The sequence below is a fragment of the Schistocerca cancellata genome, chromosome 9 (genome assembly GCF_023864275.1).
Source record: "Schistocerca cancellata isolate TAMUIC-IGC-003103 chromosome 9, iqSchCanc2.1, whole genome shotgun sequence".
NCBI lineage: Eukaryota > Metazoa > Arthropoda > Insecta > Orthoptera > Acrididae > Schistocerca > Schistocerca cancellata.
In genome coordinates this window covers 272,558,621-272,580,718 of record NC_064634.1, presented here as the reverse complement: position 1 = coordinate 272,580,718, position 22,098 = coordinate 272,558,621, and the positions used below count along the sequence as shown (strand labels likewise).

Sequence of the window (22,098 nt, the reverse complement as noted above, 5' to 3'; positions counted from 1 at the left end):
GAAGTTAAAGAATAGTAGTGGCCGTTCACCCAAAAGTCTGTCACCCATACATCCGGATCATGCACGTTACCATGGCAGGTCTGTCTTCTTCCAGCACGAAGGAAAGTGTCCATAATAGACCTCTCCAGCTCTTCACTCGATAAGTCACAGTCTCCAACAGATTCCCATAGGTTTCCACTAATGTCTGTTTCTCCATTGGCTAATATATTACAACAATATTCAAATAAAAGAAATGTTATAAACATTCAGTCATTTCAGATTATATGTGTTAGATATAAGTAATAGTTGGCACATAAACATATACTGTAACCCAGCATTCTTGTGAAAGTGTGGTCACGTTAAATGACAATGAACTGTCACAAAATTTGGTTGACACAATTATTTAAGTCTTCTTCACTGAAGCGTCTTTAACTTCTATTTTCAATTGTGGTGTCAGCTAACACAAGCTACTGACTACATTTAATTAGCACAGTTTCTTAATAGCACTTGCAATCAATATTTAAATGAAGTTACTGGCAAAATAGTAAACTGTTCATTAAATAAATACACAAGTATGTCAAAGTGGGATGTAATTATGCTGCTTTCATTTACGTTGTATTACAATGAAGACTGTGATGTTCTGACAGATAGTTACATAACGAAAAAGTTATAAAGGATGTTGTGAAGTAAAAAATAATATAAATACATATATGCAGGTTTCAGGATGATAGTTATAGTGCTATGCTATGATCTGAGATACCATTTTTTTGAAATTGCATGAAGTGATTAAAATAAAAGTTCATTAAGGTTTCATTCACTTCGTTTTTCTGAGGTCACATGTGTATTCAGATTTGAATTAATGTTTGACAGCTGTAAGAAGCCATCTTTCAGTCTGTCTGACAATCCATCATTTCTTGTAACATTGTCTCTTGCATAAAGGCTATGTCTGTAATAGCTGTCCAGATTCCGAGCTCTGGGATTTACCCATATATGACAATGCTGCTTCTTGTCTTTGCACCTGTGTGTGTGTGTGGGGGGGGGGGGGGGGGGGGGGGTTCGGTGGAGAAAAAAGAGAGCAACTGTATGAATATCAAGAGCCTCATTTTTGTCAGCAATCATCTGACTGGTTTCATGCGGGTTGCCACGGCTTTCCTCTCCTGCGCCAACCTCTTCACCACTGAGTAGCACTTGCAACGTATGTCCTCAATTATTTGTTGGATGTATTCCAATCTCTATTGTTCTCGACAGTTTTTAACCTCTACAGCTCCCTCTAGCAACACAGAAGTTGTTGCCTGATGTCTTTTAACTAATGCCCTACCATCTGGCCTCTTCTTCTTGTCAGTGTTTCCCATATATTCCTTTCCTCCCGATTCTGCAAAGAGCCTCTTCATTCCTTACCTTATCGATCTACCTAGTTTTCAACATTTTTCTGTAGAACCACATTTCAGAGGCTTCAGTTCTCATCTTTTACGGTTTTACCACAGTCCCTGTTTCACTACCACATAATGGTGTGCTTCAAATGTACTTTCTCAGAAACTTCTTCCTCCAGTTAATACCTATGCTTGATACCGGTGGGCTTCTCTTGGCCAGGAATGACCTCCTTATTAGTGCTAGTCTGCTTTTTTATGCTCTTGCTCTGTCCATCAGGGCTTATTTTACTGCCTAGGTAGAAGAATTCATTAATTTCACCTACTTTGTAAACATCCATTTTGATGGTAAGTTTATGCTACTTCTCATTAGTTTCGTCTTTCTTCGATTTATTCGTAGCCCATAGTCTGTACTTCTTACACTGTTCATTCCATTCAACAGATCTTTTAATTCTTCTACACTTTCACTCAGGATACCAATGCCACCAGTGAATCTTATCATTGATATCCTTTGACCCTGAATGTTAACCCGGCTGTTGAAACTCTCTCTTAATTCCGTCATTGCATCTTCAATGTATACATCGAAAAATAGGGGCGAAAGGCAACATTCCTGTCTTACATTCTTTTTAATCAGAGCACTTCGTTCTTGCCCTTATACTCTTACTGTTCCCTCTTGGCTGTTGTACATATTGTATTTATTACCCCTTTTTCCCCTATAGATTACTCCTAATTTTCTCTGAATATCGAACATTTTGCACCATTTGTCACTGTCGAACACTTTTTCCAGATCGACAACTCCAATGAACTTACACTATGTGATCAAAAGTATCCGGCCACCTGGCTGAAAATGACTTAAAAAGTCGTGGCGCCCTCCATCGGTAAAGCCGGAATTCAATATGGTGTAGGCCCGCCCTTAGCCTTGATGTCAGCTTCCACTTTCGCAGGCATACGTTCAATCAGGTGCTGGAAGGTTTCTACAGGAGTGGCAGCCCATTCTTCACGGAGTATGCACTGAGGAGAGGTATCGAAGTGGCACGAAGTCGGCGTTCCCAAAACATCTCAAAGGTGTTCTATAGCATTCAGGTCAGGACTCCGTGCAGGCCAGTCCATTACAGGGATGTTATTGTCGTGTAACCACACCACCACAGGCCGTGCATTATGAACAGGTGCTCGATCGTGTTGAAAGATGCAATCGCCATCCCCGAATCGCTCTTCAGCAGTGGAAAGCAAGATGGTGCTTGAAACATCAATTTAAGCCTGTGCTGTGATAGAGCCACACAAAACAACAAGAGGTGCAAGCCCCCTTCATGAAAAACACGACCACACCATAACATCACCGCCTCCGAATTTTACTGTTAGTACTACAGACGCTGGCAGACGACGTTCACTGGGCATTCGCCATACCCACACCCTGCCATCGGATCGCCACATTGTGTACCGTGATTCTCCACTCCACACAAAGCTTTTCCACTGTTCAATCGTCCAATGTCTACGCTCCTTACACCAAGCGAGGCTCCGTTTGGCATTTACCAGCGTGATGTGTGGCTTATGAGCAGCCGCTCGACCATGAAATCCAAGTTTTCTCACCTCCTACTAAACTGACATAGTATTTGCAGTGGATCCTGATGCAGTTTGGATTTCCTGTGGATAGATGTCTGCCTATTACACATTACAACCCTCTTCAACTGTCTGCGGTTTCTGTCAGTCAACAGACGAGATCGGCCTGTACGCTTTTGTGCTGTACGTGTCCGTTCATATTTCCACTTCACTATCACATCGGAAACAGAGGACCTAGGGATGTTTAGGAGTGTGGAAATCTCGCGTATTGACGTATGACACAAGTGACACCCAATCACCCGAGCACGTTCGAAGTCCTTGAGTTCCGCGGGGCGCTCCATTCTCGTCTCGATGTGTAATGACTACTGAGGTCGCTGATATTGAGTACCTGGCAGTAGGTGGCAGCACAATGCACGTGATATGAAAAACGTATGTTATTGTGGGTGTCCGGATACTTTTGCTCACACAGTGTACCTTGAGTTTCCTTTAGTCTTTCTTCTATTATCAACCGCGTGAGAAGTGCCTATCTGGTGCCCTTACCTTTCCTAAAGCCAAACTGATCGTCATCTAACACATTATCAATTTTCTTTATCATTATTCCGTAAATCTCTCTTGTCAGCAGCTTAAATGCATGAGCTGTGAAGGAGATGGTGCGATAATTCTCGCACTTGTCCGCTCTTGCAATCTTCAGAACTGTTTGGCTGACATTTTTCCGAAAATCAGATGGTATGTCGCTAGATTCATAAACTCTACACACTAATGTGAATGATAGTTTTGTTGCCACTACCACCAATGAGTTTAGAAGTTCTGATGGAATGTTATCACTCTTTTTGCCTTGTTCAATCTTTTGTGTTCGAAAGTTGTTTTTAATTTTATTTCTAATATTGGATTACCTATCTGTTTTGTATTGCCTTCTATTTCTTCAGACAACCATTATCCGTCACGGAAGCCTTCAGTGTACGCTTTCCACCTATTCGCTTTTTCCTCTGCCTTTCACAATGTAATTGTCATTGCCCTCTTAATGTAACCGTCTTTTCTTTTCTTTATGCTGAGTAATTCCTTCCGACATTCATTTATTTTCCGATTTCTTCACATTCTTCTTGCAGCCATTACGCCTTGGCTTCCTTGAACTTCTGATTTATGTCATTCCTGAGTAACTTTTATTTCCGTATTCCTAAATTTCCTTGATCGTTTTCGTACTTACTTTTTCATCGATCAGCTGAAATGTTTCCTCTGTTATGCAAGGTTTCTTCATAGCAGCTTTCATTGTACCTACGATTTCCTTCTCGACTTCGGTTATTGCCCGTTTTAGAGATGTCCTTTTCTGTTCAACTGAATTGCTTACTGGCCTATTCCTACTTTCCTACTTTACAGAAGCTCTCCTGCGAAGGTTCTCAGGAGGGTTTCTGTGAAGTTTGAAAGGTAGGAGACGAGGTACTGGCAGAAGTAAAGCTGTGAGGTTAATCGTATTGCGACATTGCTGCTCGCGTTGGTCGAGATCCAATGGCTGTTAGCAGAATATGGAAACGGTGGGTTCAGGAGGGTAATACGGAACGCCGTGCTGGATCCCAACGGCCTTGTATCACTAGCAGTCGAAATGACAGGCATCTTATCCAAATGGTTGTAACGGATCGTGCAGCCACGTCTCGATCCCTGAGTCAACAGATGCGGACGTTTGCAAGGCAACAACCATCTGCACGAACAGTGCGACGACGTTTGCAGCAGCATGGACTATCAGCTCGGAGACCATGGCTGCGGTTACCCTTGACGCTGCATCACAGACAGGAGCACCTGCGATGGTGAACTCAACGACGAACTTGGGTGCACGAATGGAGAAACGTTATTTTTTTCGGATGAATCCAGGTTCTGTTTACAGCATCATGATGGTTGCATCAGTGTTTGGCGACATCGCGGTGGACGCACATTGGAAGCGTGTATTCGTCATCGCCATACTGGCGTATCACCCGGAGTGATGGTGTGGGGTGCCATTGGTTACACGTCTCGGTCACCTCTTGTTCGCATTGACGGCACTTTGAACAGTGGACGTTACATTTCAGATGTGTTACGACCCTTGGCTCTATCCTTCATTCGATCCCTGCGAAACACTACATTTCAGCAGGATAATGCACGACGCATGTTGCAGGTCCTGTACGGGTCTTTCTGGATACAGAACAATTTCGACTGCTGCCCTGGCCAGCACATTCTCCAGATCTCTCACCAACTGAAAACGTCTGGTCAATGGTGGCCGAGCATCTGGCTCGTCACAATACGCCAGTCACTACTCTAGATGAACTGTGGTATCGTGTTGAAGCTGCATGGGCAGCTGTAACTGTACACGCCATCAAAGCTCTGTTTGACTCAATGCCCAGGCGTATCAAGGTTGTTATTAAGGCCAGAGTTGGTTGTTCTGGGTACTGATTTCTCAGGATCTATTCACCCAAATTGCGTGAAAATGTAATCACATATCAGTTCTGGTATAATATATTTGTCCAATGAATACCCGTTTATCATCCGCATTTCTTCTTGGTGTAGCAATTTTAATGGCCAGTAGTGTAAGATGAACATCAGCAAAAGCAAAACAAGGATAATGGAACGCATCAGATGATGCCAAGAGAATTAGATCAGGAAACGCGCTACTCAAACTAGTAGATGAGTTTTGGTATTTGAGCAACAAAATAACTGTTTATGGCCCGAAGCAGAGAGGATATAAAATGTAGATTAATGGCAAGAAAAGCATTCCAGAAAAACAAAAATTCGTTAACATCGAATATAGATTTAGGTGTTAGGAAGTCTTTTCTGAATGCATTTGTCTGGAGTGTAGCCATGTATGGAAGTGAAACTTGGAGAATAAATAATTTAGACAAAAATAAAATAGAAGTTTTCGGAATGTGGTGCTACAGAAGAAGGCTGAAGATTAGATGGGTCGATCAGCTAACTAATGAGGAGGTACTGAATAGAATAGGGGACACAAGGAATTTGTGGCACAACCTGACCAAAAGAAGGGATCAGTTGAAAGCATACTTTCTGAGGCATCAAGGGACCACGAATTTAGTATTCGAGGGAGGTGTGGTTGGAGACCAAGAGATGAATATCGTAAATAGATTCATAAAGATGTGGGTTGCAGTAGTTACTCGGAGATGAAGTGGTTTACACAAGATAGGATAGCATGGAGAGCTGCATCAAATCGGTCTTCCGACTGAAGACCACAACAACGAATCTCCACTTATTAGCGGACTACGTCAGTTTGTTTTGTTTCTTTGCATTTTGCCTCATAGCTATTCTGACTGTATAGGCAATGACTAATCCTTTTTAATTTTTACGAAGAGGGATTTTGTAATTACAATACATTCTGGTTTGGATTACTTGTGTCATATAACTACACACTAAAGTCTATATATATTGTGTTCTTCTGTTGACTCCTCTGCTGTAACTTCTTCCTTATGCTTTCTATGTTATGACTGTTTCTGTATGTTTACTACTACTGTGCCACTTGCTGGTAGTTCGTAACATCTTTGCTTTGACTTGTGATCCTCAGTTTCCTTTCAACAGTTTTGTGAATGTGAACTTCAGCAGTAGGTGCAATATGCATGATATTTTACGTAAGCCTTGTGTTAGTACTGAATGGGCGATGTATAACTTTCTACACGTTCCTGGAATGATGTATCAGGACTACGATATTTTGTACGTCTAATGGAGGTGTACTGAGATGCGATCTCTATCCATTCTGTGAAAAAAATTTTACCCTACTTTATTGTATCTAACCTGCCTACGATTGTAATTTGTGATCTGTATGGTTTACAGACACGATGACGGCAACTTAAATTTGCCGAAACTGGTCGACAAAAAGAAAACTGAAGTTAGCGATCTTGGCTGCTGAATTGTTACCTCTGTGTTTCATATAGCTCTAGATGGTCTCCACACTTGAATTATGTTTATCATAGATAAGATTCTTAATATTTTTCACACGATATTTGATTTGCAGGTGTTAAAGACAATACAGGATGTTGCAAGGGCAAAGGGAAAAATACATACATTCGAATCTTGAAGCATGAAATTTATTTACAAAAAGGATAGATACATGCATAGAGCGCTTCGCATTACAAAATAAATAAAAGCAGAGCAGTTGAGCATGTGACGAGAGAAAAATCAGTATCCATCGCCGTGTAGAGCCGTTAGACGTGTTGTCTGCGACGTTTGGTGTCACAACGGCGCACAGGTGACTACGTTCCGATCGCCATTGTGACGACTCCCGACGACTTCGGAGGCCCCCGTCCAGGGGGGTTAAGACTGCCGGGATACCCAGCGTGTGATGTCCACGGACCACCTGGCGGAGCCTACGGAGTCCTCTGCCGCAGAAGGCGTTGCTGCGCCGTAGGCGGCACGCCTAGTACTTCTTGAGGTACTGGAGTGCGGGGGCGGCGGCCACCACTTTGCCGACGCCGACCACCGGCTTGGCGACGGCGACGGCGCCCGTGTCGCGGTGTACGACCGCGTTGAAGCCGTTCACCGGGTCAGCCTGGTACTCCACCGTGCGTCTGGAGCCGTCGGGTTCCACCAGCGAGTAAACGCCTGCGGGACGAACGGGGCGTCAGTACTCCATCAATCCAAGTGCAGCAAAAGCAGGTACAGCAGCTAGGTTCGCGAGTCGTAAGGACTACTGCTCATAACGGCCGTCGTATTCAGCCGTCATTTCAGGCTCTCTGTATTGAACCAGACTGCTAATACCGACGTATGTCGTAGGGTGTCCTTTTCCCACAGAGATATCCGTGTGCACCTCACGCATCAATCACGGTTTTCACAAGTCACTGTCTATACTGTAAGTAGGCTGTTTAGATTTTTATATGGGTAATGCCACGTAGCGCTCTGTATGAAAATCACTGGCTGTGCTGTGGGCAGTCTGTGGCTAGTTTGCATTGTTGTCTGCCATTGTAGAGGGGCAGCTGGATGTGAACAGCAGATTGCGTTGCGCAGTTGGAGGGGAGCCGCCAGCAGTGGTGGATGTGAGGACAGATATGGCGGAGTTTGAAATTTGTAAAAATTGATGTCATGAGCTGCTGTATATATTATGACTATTGATGACTATTAAGGTAAATACAGTGTTTGTTCTCTATTAAAATCTTTCATTTGCTAACTATGCCTATCAGTAGTTAGTGCCTTCCGTAGTTTGTATCTTTTATTTAGCTGGCAGTAGTGGCACTCGCTGTATTGCAGTAGTTCGAGCAACGAAGATTTTTGTGAGGTAAGTGATTTGTGAAAGGTATAGTTTAATGTTTGTCAGGGCCATTCTTTTGTAGGGATTTTTGATAGTCAGATTGCGTTGCGCTAAAATTATTGTGTGTCAGGTTAAGCACAGTCTTGTACAATTGTTCTAAGTGGACATTTCATATGTACAATTGTTCTAAGGGGACGTTTCATATGGCGACCCTGCCAGGATACGAACCTGGAATCTTCTGATTTTTTCTTGTAGTTTGTGTATTTAGTGCAGCTTTTGTTTATTGCTAGCGCGTAATTGTAGAGAGAATCTCCTTTGTAGTTGCAGTCTTTCATTGTTGTAATGTGAAACAGTTGTGGCACGCATGTAGATTTGCAACAAGTATTTCGCTGCTGCAATTAACTAGATATTATTTTCAGTGTTATGTTAATGTGTTCTCTTATTTTTTGCTCTTCAAATTGTGTTTTTGTGTGTTATCGTGTGAAACATTGTCTCAATAATGGCGTGTGAAAAACGTAACACTCGGCTCCAAAGTAAAATGAGAAACGACAGTGAAGACGAAAGCAATGTGTTAGCGCCACTGTGTAATGAGTTAACTAATGTTCAAAGTAGTAATTTGGTAACTGTGCATAGGGAAATGGAGCGGGCGTCAAACAATGGCGTAGACAGTCAAACAGGTAGTGAACAGGGAAGCATTATCGATCGATCGGTCGGCAACAGCTCGCCTCAGGAATCCGAAATGATAGGACACAATTTTGCAAATACTGTAGATTCAGGTTTTGCGTCCTCACCGTTTTCTCAAATGAGGCAAGACACATTTTCTGCTTGTCAAAATGTGAATGTTGCTGGTGCAAATGCACTGCCGAAAAGCGTAGAGGAACAGATTCCAGACACTAATGCATTGTTATTACAATTAATGCAACAAATGGGACAAAATCTCCTAAAGTTAGACACAATGGAACAAAATCTTAAAAAGTTAGACACAATGGAACAAAATCAGAGACAAACACAGCAAAAGCTTCAAAAGTTAGACACCACACTTGAACAAACACGTGAAGATTTAACTACTGAATTACATAACATTGAATCGAAATGTCAAAAAGTCTGTAATGACGTAAAAACACAAATTTGTGAGCATTTTCAGCCTATTTTTTCGCGGCATGAAAATGCATTACAGAATCACGAAGCAGCCATAAAAGAGCTGCAAACCATTGTTCATGAAAATCATGAGACCTTGTGGGCTAAAATTGACTCAGTTGCATCTACCGATTCGGTTACGCAACTGGCAAAAACTCAGGACAACTTAAAGAACACAGTAGATTCGATTTCAACACAAATGGACACTCTGAAACTTGGTTCAGAAAAACACACTGAGGAAATGTGTTCACTATCGGAGAAAGTAGCCGAACTTTCGGATCAGGTCACTAACTTATCTACAAAGGTAGATGATGATCTGAATGACACAAGACCCGTAGCCTTCACTGACACAGAAGAGTATGAACAAATAAGAAAATTCAAACAAAATCAGAATCAAATTAATACGCAATACAAAAGAGAAATGCGGGAAGTACAAGATCAGCTGACACAGGTAATACAAGAATTACGTATTTCAGAGGACACTCGCGCCCCAATAAGGGAAGAGGGACATAGAAATACGGAACAGCCACAAAATAATAACACAGGGCATTTCGGTAATTATGAAAGCAATTGGCAAGGTACACCGAATTTTGAGATGGAACAGCCGACACGACGTAACAATGACCGATATGCTACTCGCCGACACGATGATTTTGACTATAAGCTGTTCATTACTACACGTAAATTCAAAACATTTAAGAATTCTGGCAACGACATTCATCCACAAGCATGGCTCCATCAATTCTCTCATTGTTTTCCTCCCAACTGGTCATTGGAGCACAGATTAGAATTTATGTGTGGCTACTTGGAGAATGAACCAGCTGTAAGAATGCGATCGGTCATTCACGATTGCCACAGTGAAGGAGAATTTTACCATGCCTTCCTCTCAGCATATTGGTCTCAGGCCACACAAGACCGCGTAAAACATAGCATCATAATGATGAAACACTTCGAGCAATCTGAATTTTCCAGTCTTGTGAAATATTTTGAAGACATGTTGCACAAGAATCAATACCTGTCAAACCCATACAGCCCCTCAGAACTCATCCGCATTTGCTTAATCAAATTACCTGAACACTTACGGCATATTATTTTAGCAGGACGTTGCAAAGACGACATTGAAGCTTTTCAGGGACTGTTACAAGAACTGGAAATTGACACAGACAGTCGCGGGATGCGAAAACAGGAAAACAATCATTACAGGTCACATCCGTCACAATTCCGTGACGACAGAAACAAAGAATGGCCCTGACAAACATTAAACTATACCTTTCACAAATCACTTACCTCACAAAAATCTTCGTTGCTCGAACTACTGCAATACAGCGAGTGCCACTACTGCCAGCTAAATAAAAGATACAAACTACGGAAGGCACTAACTACTGATAGGCATAGTTAGCAAATGAAAGATTTTAATAGAGAACAAACACTGTATTTACCTTAATAGTCATCAATAGTCATAATATATACAGCAGCTCATGACATCAATTTTTACAAATTTCAAACTCCGCCATATCTGTCCTCACATCCACCACTGCTGGCGGCTCCCCTCCAACTGCGCAACGCAATCTGCTGTTCACATCCAGCTGCCCCTCTACAATGGCAGACAACAATGCAAACTAGCCACAGACTGCCCACAGCACAGCCAGTAAAACAAAATTTTCTTTTCAAGTACATGGTAATATTTTTTTACAATCAGTTGTTATGGTGCACCACTTTAATTACATAGACATTAAGATGTGAATATGCATTTCCCCTGTCTGCATTGTTGTTTTTACTGTAATATTTTTTCTGCTTGCGCTATGTCATGTTTAGGTATAAGTTGCTGCTGTTTGCCAGGCATAGTGTTATTGAATTTGACTTTTGCTAATTTATGCTGCTAGCTTTGCCAATTTGCATTTTTTGTCATTTCTGTTTGTGTTGATTTGTTGTCATGCTGCATTGCCTCGTCCCTTGGTATATATATCTGAGCTCAGTAGATTTAAGTTAGCTTAAGAGGGGTTGACTATATAAGAAACTGACTATGGAGAATAGGTAAAGAATGCATTGCGAAGAAAGATTTGGGCCCCAATGAGTATTGTACAATCAGAAATAATTATTTTAAAAGAAATATGAATAGAATACAGGAACGAGGTATAGGTAGGATTTTCTTGTAAATAAATGATGAGGTAAGCAATATGTGAACATATAAATACAGAAAGCATGCTTGGATAGGATTTTTTTGGTGGAAACAAATGTTGAAATAAGACGAAAGATCTATCGAATGAAGTTGTGGGGTGGACTGCAGTACCAAATGTTACACTGAAAACAAACCCTGTCCTTTCCTTTTGTGTTATCCCACTATGTGTTTGGGTACCCGTGTGTATTTGTGTTTTTCCTGTCTTTATGTGTTTAGCTGATGAGAGCTATGTTGTAGAATTTTTCTAATACTCTGTTATTTTCTTTGTAAAGATGCTTAGACATTATTTATTCTGTGTTGTTTTAATGCTCATGTGTGAAGTTGAATTTTTAAAAGTGATTCTGATCTTTTATGTATGTACTCATGTCATCATTCCTGTAACACTGATGTATATGTTTATTTCTATTGTTTTGTAAAGCCTGCACTACAAATATTATCTGTATTGTTATGTTTTTAATGATGTATTTTGTATCTTTGTAATTGTATTCTTATGTTATATAATTGTAATTGACGCCAGTTAATCAAATTAAGTAACTTGAAAGCATTCATTTCACTGCACACATTTCTGTTGGTCATAGTATATGGACGATATGTGAGAAGTAGGGACTGTTAGTGTTTGCACGTGTGTTACTAATTCAGCAAGGGACTGGATAACAGCATTGCTGGTTCTAAGGACAATTCCCAAAAACTTTGTGCGTGCACAAGTGGTGGTTTATGGACTTGCTATCTTCTCTGCAAGACTCTTCGATGGTGATTGTGCACCTGCACAGTCGCAGCAGATGGCTGCTGGCCATCTCTACCAGGACTACAGTGGGTCTACACCTTTGCTGACTCACCAGTACCACAATTTCTACAAGGACTACAGTGGGTCTGCACCTCTGGTGGCCCACCAATACTCTCTACCAGGACTGCAGTGGGTCTGCTCTGTGATGACCTACCTACCAATATTCGTCAGAACTTCGAATGACTCAGCTGTGGGTTTGCTCCATTGTGGCCCATTACCTGTCAGCATGTCAAGAGTCAGCACTGTCTTTCCGTTGGAAGGACACCACTACTTCTTCAAGACTGCATGGAAATCCACTACTTCTGTGTGCAATTTTTTAACTAATGAGACTTTGTGAAAAAAAACTGTAATTACTATTATGATGAATGATCAGGACTGTCTCTATGGACTGTGAGAAAGTTTTAGCTTCTGACCAACATTGTATCAATAATTGTGTGCACTTGATTTCGATGTTCTTGTAATTGTAAAAAAAAAAAAAAATTAACAAATATGTATTGGCCACTGCCCAAAAACATTTGTAAAATTTTTTTGTGGGGAGCATGGGGGCTATGTAAGTAGGCTGTTTAGATTTTTATATGGGTAATGCCACGTAGCGCTCTGTATGAAAATCACTGGCTGTGCTGTGGGCAGTCTGTGGCTAGTTTGCATTGTTGTCTGCCATTGTAGAGGGGCAGCTGGATGTGAACAGCAGATTGCGTTGCGCAGTTGGAGGGGAGCCGCCAGCAGTGGTGGATGTGAGGACAGATATGGCGGAGTTTGAAATTTGTAAAAATTGATGTCATGAGCTGCTGTATATATTATGACTATTGATGACTATTAAGGTAAATACAGTGTTTGTTCTCTATTAAAATCTTTCATTTGCTAACTATGCCTATCAGTAGTTAGTGCCTTCCGTAGTTTGTATCTTTTATTTAGCTGGCAGTAGTGGCACTCGCTGTATTGCAGTAGTTCGAGCAACGAAGATTTTTGTGAGGTAAGTGATTTGTGAAAGGTATAGTTTAATGTTTGTCAGGGCCATTCTTTTGTAGGGATTTTTGATAGTCAGATTGCGTTGCGCTAAAATTATTGTGTGTCAGGTTAAGCACAGTCTTGTACAATTGTTCTAAGTGGACATTTCATATGTACAATTGTTCTAAGGGGACGTTTCAATACATCTACATGGATACTGTGCAAATCACATTTAAGTGCCTGGCAGAGAGTTCATCGAATCACCTTCACAATTCTCTATTACTCTAATCTCGTATAGCGCGCGGAAAGAATGAACACCTTTATCTTTCCGTACGAGCTCTGATTTCCCTTATTTTATCGTGGTGATCGTTCCACCCTATGTAGGTCGGTGTCAACAAAACGTTTTCGCATTCGGAGGAGGAAGATGGTGATTGGAATTTCGTGAGAAGATTCCGTTGCAACGAAAAACGCCTTTCTTTTAATGATTTCCATCTCAAATCCTGTATCATTTCTGTGACACTCTCTCCCATGTTTCGCGATAACACAAAACGTGCTGCCTTTCTTTGAACTTTTTCGATGTACTCCGTCAGTCCTACCAGGTAAGGATCCCACACCGCGCAGCAGAATGTTAAAAGAGGACGGACAGGCGTAGTGTAAGCAGTGTCCTTAGTAGGTCTGTCACATTTTCGAAGTGCCCTGCCAATAAAACGCAGCCTTTGGTTAATCTTCCCCTCAACATTTTCTATGAGTTCTTTCCATTTTAAGTTGTTCGTAATTGTAATACCTAGGTATTTAGTTGAATGTACGGCTTTTAGATTAGACTCGAAGTTTAACGAGTTCATTTTAGCACTCATGTGGATGACCTCACAGTTTTCGTTATTTAGGGTCAACTGCCACTTTTCGCACCATTCAGATGTTTTTTTCTAAATCGTTTTGCAGTTTGTTTCGATCTTCTGATGACTTTATTAGTCGATAAACGACAGCGTCATCTGCAAACAACCGAAGACGGCTGTTCAGATTGTCTCCCAAATCGTTTATATAGATAAGGAACTGAAAGGGCCTGTAACACTACCTTGGGGAACGCCTGAAATCACTTCCGTTTTACTCGATGACTTTCCGTCAGTTACTACGAACTGTGACCTTTCTGAGAGGATATCGCAAGTCCAGTCACTTTCCGTTACAGCACAGGGAATGCTTCGATAAAAGATTTTATCAGTGAAAGCAACAGGTGTAGCAGAAGGTTTCAGTATTCAGAATAGAAATTGGAACGTATCTGTTTCTAAGCGAAATGAATTGCGTGACACTTGATAACCCACTCATTATCCACCAAATAGTTTTTAACGCTTCTCTTCACCGATGGTTCTTGTTAATTGAGACATAAGACTCTATAGTTGCTTTCTAGCCACCGCGATGTCCACACAAACTTTCAAGTTAGGGGTACTAAAACTGAAACGTTACCGTATCATGTAGCTCGCGATAATGTCACAGTTTATTTCGTATGACAGGTAACTAGGATGTAATACATGTTCATTATATCATTAGAGGTTCGTTAAATATCGAACTGACAGATTTTGAAGCAGTTCTTAAAGTACATTAAATGTTGACGGAAGACACATCTTTCTCAAAATTTCTCTTATGCCACTTCTTTAGTCCACAACCGTGTTCCTGTCACTCTGGAAACTCAGACACTGTATTCGACTCAAAGCAAGTTCACTGCAAGTTGTCATCTTTTCTAAGTAAATGCGTGAAAATTCGCAATTAAAATGCTGAACACAGTTCGTTCTGCTTCCGCTAGTAGAAAAAGTTCATTAAGTGGTGATGTCTTGAACGAAGACTCACTAAAGTATTATCTCGCTGAATGCTGATTTCATTTCCCGCAGAACGGAAATGAAATTAGTGAAAAAGTAAGTATGTTATATGGCCAGATAACCGGTTCGTGGGTTAAACTGACTAGGGTCTCGAAAATGTGTCACTATCGGGCCATAATAAGTGGCTAGAAAAAGAAAATGTATGCTGTACATCATGTTGCACAAGTGTACAATGAAGGTAAGAAGAACAATTAGTTAATAATTAATTGTCTATTTAAACAAGGTTTCACTATTCAGCATCCAGAAGAGGACAAATAACTGTTTTAGGAAATAGCGCTGTTTTAACAATACGTCGAAGTGTGTTCCTTTAGAGAAATCAGAGTTCTGTCATTTTTCTTTCGACAACAGAAATTATAAAACTCACCTATGACAGAATTGCATCTGATTATGTTGTAGCACATTATCCTTAAAATATTCCAACAATACAATTATAATTATTTTTTTTAATTCTTGCAAAGTTACCCATGTTTTACGTTTTGACGAAAAATAAAAAACAAAAATAAAGCTTTCAGAATCTCATTGTCAACTCAATCTCACTTGACCGAATTTCTGAATTATACTGTCCAAGTATGATACACAATCACTACAGGAAAAGACGAATTTCCTTCCAAAATTCCTCATAGACGTCGGAAGGAATTATCACGCTTGCGACACGGGTTACCGAGACGTGTACTTTTAGCAGTGGAACAGTTTGTTGTAGACCTTATTAATAGAGGAAATAAATTTCCTGTATGAGTCTGCGATCAATATGAATATTTTGTGAACAACGCTGTATACATCGCGAAATAAAATTCTTTATTTATATTAGGCCGTTTCAGCTACTGCCATAATCATATATCAAAGCTTAAAAGTTTCGAAACAAGCTCCAGTATCAGTATTAAAAGCTATATACTGATTGGGGCGTCAACTAACAATTCAGTCAACGCCATGATTAGAAATAGGTTTTAACAATGACCCTTTTTTGGTATGAAGGCGCCCAATATAAATAAAGAAATGAATTAAGCGATCTAGCGGTTTCATTCCCAAAGTGTTGGAGGTCTATTGCAAGGTGACTTGATAAGTTATTCTGCCCGACTGGTATTAGCGGGCGGCACATGATTGAATCGATAAATTTCAAGCTACGACGGCTGTGAGGGGATATTTCGATTAGCCCAAGTACAGGGCAGTCCAGAGTTTCTTGTTCAAGTGTACGAGTTTCAGGTAAGGTGACGACTACCTGTAGCATTCGGTAACAGCCTCAGGGCAAACAGTCGTGAAGAGTTATATAATATTTCAAGTGGAGAGTAATTTCGTACCTTCTTCACACTCCACCAGTCGCAAAGTGCTCACGCCTTCGTCATGGAGTAGGTTATAACATAGTGTGAAGAAAACAGGAGCTGATCCTCACCTTGTACGACGTCACCGTCTCGGGTCTCCTGCTGGGACTTGGTGTCTCCGGTGATGGCGTCCTGCACGTCGTACGAGAAGCTGTACTGCGGGTGCGGGTCGAAGTCTGCGCTCTCTGCCGCAGCTGCTACAACCTGTTGCGAAACAGCAAACAATCGTCACTACACAATCTTCCCTGGAAAACTACCAGCCAGTCGTAGCATCTGAACGGGTGTGAGACGCAGCCACATATGAATATGTGCGAGGTGACTGAGGCATCACTCGGAAGTTGTAAATACACTCCAGGAAACGGAAAAAAGAACACATTGACACCGGTGTGTCAGACCCACCATACTTGCTCCGGACACTGCGAGAGGGCTGTACAAGCAATGATCACACGTACGGCACAGCGGACACACCAGGAACCGCGGTGTTGGCCGTCGAATGGCGCTAGCTGCGCAGCATTTGTGCACCGCCGCCGTCAGTGTCAGCCAGTTTGCCGTGGCATACGGAGCTCCATCGCAGTCTTTAACACTGGTAGCATGCCGCGACAACGTGGACGTGAACCGTATGTGCAGTTGACGGACTTTGAGCGAGGGCGTATAGTGGGCATGCGGGAGGCCGGGTGGACGTACCGCCGAATTGCTCAACACGTGGGGCGTGGGGTTTCCACAGTACATCGATGTTGTCGCCAGTGGTCGGCGGAAGGTGCACGTGCCCGTCGACCTGGGACCGGACCGCAGCGGCGCACGGATGCACGCCAAGACCGTAGGATCCTACGCAGTGCCGTAGGGGACCGCACCGCCACTTCCCAGCAAATTAGGGACACTGTTGCTCCTGGGGTATCGGCGAGGACCATTCGCAACCGTCTCCATGAAGCTGGGCTACGGTCCCGCACACCGTTAGGCCGTCTTCCGCTCACGCCCCAACATCGTGCAGCCCGCCTCCAGTGGTGTCGCGACAGGCGTGAATGGAGGGACGAATGGAGACGTGTCGTCTTCAGCGATGAGAGTCGCTTCTGCCTTGGTGCCAATGATGGTCGTATGCGTGTTTGGCGCCGTGCAGGTGAGCGCCACAATCAGGACTGCGTACGACCGAGGCACACAGGGCCAACACCCGGCATCATGGTGTGGGGAGCGATCTCCTACACTGGCCGTACACCACTGGTGATCGTCGAGGGGACACTGAATAGTGCACGGTACATCCAAACCGTCATCGAACCCATCGTTCTACCATTCCTAGACCGGCAAGGGAACTTGCTGTTCCAACAGGACAATGCACGTCCGCATGTATCCCGTGCCACCCAACGTGCTCTAGAAGGTGTAAGTCAACTACCCTGGCCAACAAGATCTCCGGATCTGTCCCCCATTGAGCATGTTTGGGACTGGATGAAGCGTCGTCTCACGCGGGCTGCACGTCCAGCACGAACGCTGGTCCAACTGAGGCGCCAGGTGGAAATGGCATGGCAAGCCGTTCCACAGGACTACATCCAGCATCTCTACGATCATCTCCATGGGAGAATAGCAGCCTGCATTGCTGCGAATGGTGGATATACACTGTACTAGTGCCGACATTGTGCATGCTCTGTTGCCTGTGTCTATGTGCCTGTGGTTCTGTCAGTGTGATCATGTGATGTATCTGACCCCAGGAATGTGTCAATAAAGTTTCCCCTTCCTGGGACAATGAATTCACGGTGTTCTTATTTCAATTTCCAGGAGTGTATGTGCAGAAAGGGAAACACAGTACAGTCCTAAACCTGTACGTCATTCTGTTACAGACTGTTCACAGTTCCCCTGAAACATTTCAGACGAGTGTTGGAACTGTTTTCAACCAAGAATTCAATCAATTATCTGGTCTGTCCATGCTAACTGATTTCGTACTCTTATTAACGAAGGGACGGTAAGATTTCTTTCTCAGTCCACTTTCAGATGCTAGCCAACAGATTTATGCTATTTCGAAAGTATTTATTTAACTCAGTTATAGTATTTATTAAGAATCCGCAAAACCCATATTTTCAAGCTTTACCTACACATGTGTCAGTTGCGCACTTGGTATTCATAGATTTGGGGAAGGTGTTTTCAAGTGCTCCTTTCCGAAACACACGACGAGAGCAATACAATCTGTTCTCAGTTGAACTGAAATATCTACTCTCAAAATTTAACAATAGAATTTGTCGAAGAAATTGTTTTTTAGTCAGCACATTTGTGAGATATGGTCGTAAATTGTTAAATCACTCATCGGAAAAATAAATATACTTAATTATTTTTTGTTGGTTTGCAGGATATGTCTGCAGCCCTGGTACACGTTGAAATCCCCGCGGTACAGTACCGTAGCACGCCGCTAGAGGCAAAAAAACAAACTGTTATGAGATTTTCGCTCTGCAGCTGAGTGTGCGCCGATATGACACGTCCTGTCAGATTAAAACTCTGTGGCAGACGGAGATTCGAACTCGGCACCTTTGCCTTTTGCTGGAAAGTGCTCTACCATCTGAGTTACCCAAGCACGACCGACGACACGCCCTCACAGCTTCAATTCTGCTAGGGCGCTTCCCCGCGAAAGGCAAAGGTCTCGAGTTCGAATCTCAGTCCGGCACACAGTTTTAATCTGCCAGGACGTTTCGAAACAAATTGGTGCAGTCCACTGGTAAGTGCAGATGTTGTTTCTGTGGTCTTCAGTCCGAGGACCGGTTTAATGGAGCTCTCCATGTTACTCTATCCTGTGCAAGCTTCTTCATTTCTGAATAACCACTGCAACCTACAACGTTCTGAATCTCATTACTGTCTTCATCTCTTCTTCATCGACGACTTTTACCTCCACTCTCCCACACACACTTGCGTTCACAATTAGTACCATATATTTGGTGAACCCTTGGTATCTAGGAATGTGTCCTATTTACCGAACCCTTCTCCACAGTTCTATTCAGTACCTCCTCATTAGTTATGCGATATACACATCTAATGTTGAGCATTTTTCTGTAACACCGTATTTCAATCTTCCAGTCTGTATTGTTTATCATCCATGTTTCACTTCGAGACAAGGCTACGTCCCATACAAATACTTTCACAAAAAACTTCGTGACACTTAAATGTATATCCGATAGTAACAAATTCCTCGTCTTCAGAAAAGCTTGTCTTGCCATTCCCAGTTTACATTTTATATCCTCTCTACTTCGGCCATCATTAGTAATTTTGCTGCTCAAATAGCGAAACTCGACGACATTTTCAAGTGCTTCATTTCCTAATCCAATTTCCCCAGCACCATACGATTTAATTCGACAACATTCCATTATCGTCGTTTTCGTTTTTGTTGATGTCCTTTCAGGACACTGTCTTTCCCGTTCAACTGCTCTTCCAAGACCTTTGCTGTCTCTGACAGGATTACAATCTCATCGGAAAACTTCGAAGTTTTTATTTTTTTCTCCCCGAGCTTTAAGTCTTACTCCACATTTTTCTTTTGTTTTCTTTACTGCTTGCTCAATTGAATAACACACGAGGATAGAATATAATCCTGTCTCACTCCCTCCTGAACCACTGCTTCGCTTTCATGTGCCTCGACTTTTAGAACTGCCCTCTGGTATATGTACAGATTGTAAATAGTCTTTCGCTCCCTGTATTTTACCCTCGCTACATTCAGAATTTCAAAGAGAGTATTCCAGTCAACACTGTCAAATGATTCGCTATATTATTTTGTTTTTGCTCCAATACCGGCGAGTGGCATTACTGTGACACCGGAATCTCAGTGTTTACCCAGACTGTAGACTTGTACATGCAAAATAAAAAAATAATATATACTAAGATGGTATCTGTTTTTTCGGACATGTCCATACCATCGGTGACCATGCAGCTCGTTAGAATGAAACTGCAATGAAATGAACACCGTTAGCTGCTTACAGGCGTTGACATACATCAACGGGGGCAGGTGAAAATGTGTGCCCCGACCGGGACTCGAACCCGGGATCTCCTGCTTAGATGGCAGACGCTTATAAACCTGTTACAATATGTTGAGAATGTGGGTTTCGAAGGAGGCGTGCCAAAGATAAATCCCTGCAGTCGAGCTATCCTCTGTGTCCTCGGTGGCTCAGATGGATAGAGCGTCTGCCGTGTAAGCAGGAGATCCCGGGTTCGAGTCCCGGTCGGGGCCGCCTGTAAGCTGCTAAGGGTATTTATTTCATTGTAAAAAAATAATAATTGCATAAATTCATTTTTTCGAGGTTATAATTAAAAATTTACGACTGCTGCTCGTGTAGAGTACACAGTTACTGGCTTATCTGATCAACGCACTCAGTGCGCGATGGGCACTTCTTACTACGTATTCCTTGCTGTGGTAGGTATGTGTGTGGTACACAGTAGAGCGGGAGGATAAGTGTTGTACCTTTCCGGCGGCAACGACAGGGGCCTTGGCGGCATAGGCGACGGGTGCCGGGGCTGCGTGCGTGGCGTAGGCTATGGGCGCCGCGACGTGTGTGGCGTAGGCGAGCGGCGCGCCGGCGTGCGTCGTGTAGGCCAGGGGCGCCCCCGCGTGCGTGGTGTACGTGATGGGGGCGGCGCCGTGGTAGGCTATGGGGCCCGGGTGGGCGGCGTAGGCGATGGGGCCGGGGTGCGCCGCCAGCGCGACGGGCGCCGCCGCGTGGTACGTCACCGCCGGCGCCACCACGCCAGCGCGCGCCGCGCAGACCAGCGCCGCCAGCAGCGCCGCCAACTGGAACAGAGCAGAACTAGAGTTACCACCAGGCACGGCGCTACTCCAGCAACTAGAGCGACTAGTTACCTCGAATTGTTTCTTAAACTATTTTATGATTTTGTTCAATTAGAATTAAGCTTGGTCTACGTCCTGTGACGGAATTCTCCTGGCGTTTATGTTTGATATATGTGGTGTCACCGCCAGACACCACACTTGCTAGGTGGTAGCCTTTAAATCGGCCGCGGTCCGTTGGTATACGTCGGACCCGCGTGTCCCCACTATCAGTGATTGCAGACCGAGCGCCGCCACACGTCAGGTCTAGAGAGACTCCCTAGGACTCGCCCCAGTTGTACAGACGACTTTGCTAGCGATGGTTCACTGTATACATACGCTCTCATTTGCAGAGACGACACTTAAGCATAGCCTTCAGCTACGTCATTTGCTACGACCTAGCAAGGCGCCATATTCAGTTACTAGAAGTAATATTTCAAGAATGTGTTCTGAGCATATAAGATTGTGAATCATGTACCGTCAAGAGCGACGTTCATCATTAATGGATTCAGTTTAAGTATCAAACTAATTACGTCCGCTTTTTGAAACCTTATTCCTTGTCATGTTCCAGACCTCACGTCAGTATAGTCGTTTCCTCTTCACGCCAGCCTGCGTGAGCTAAAACGGGTGCATTTCGGCCTCCACTAGTAGCACGGTGTTGGCTCTTCAGACAACACAACAATATAAATATAGTGCAGGTATTTTTCTGCGTGATACCTTAAAATGTACGGGCATCAGTGTGTTGAGTTTTTTGATTTTTTGATTTATTCTTTTATTTTGCATTTTCTTCCTGCCTGGAAGAATCTTCTCACAAACACGTCACAAACTGTACGACCTGATGTTTTTTGCACAGCCGTAGCTGCGCCTCTAAGTTGACTGTGCTTATCAGCAAAGATTAATCGTTATGCTTACATGCGTCCAAACTCCATCATCTGGCCTGCTGCTCAAGGAAAAATAAGCATTAAGGGCTT

General features: G+C 43.0%; 1 protein-coding gene and 1 non-coding gene across 2 annotated transcripts; one reads left to right on the top strand and one right to left on the bottom strand.

Moving 5' to 3' along the window:
* Positions 1–6,967: 6,967 nt before the first annotated feature.
* LOC126101352 (larval cuticle protein A2B-like) lies at positions 6,968–20,977 on the bottom strand (the record flags this gene model as incomplete). Its single annotated transcript, XM_049912021.1, has 3 exons — positions 6,968–7,472; positions 16,419–16,551; positions 20,768–20,977. Coding segments are annotated over 3 exons (528 nt in total), but the record flags the coding sequence as incomplete, so codon positions are not given.
* On the top strand, positions 20,463–20,536 carry Trnat-ugu (transfer RNA threonine (anticodon UGU)). Its single transcript has one exon. It is a non-coding gene; the product is annotated as a tRNA-Thr (tRNA).
* Positions 20,978–22,098: the final 1,121 nt, after the last annotated feature.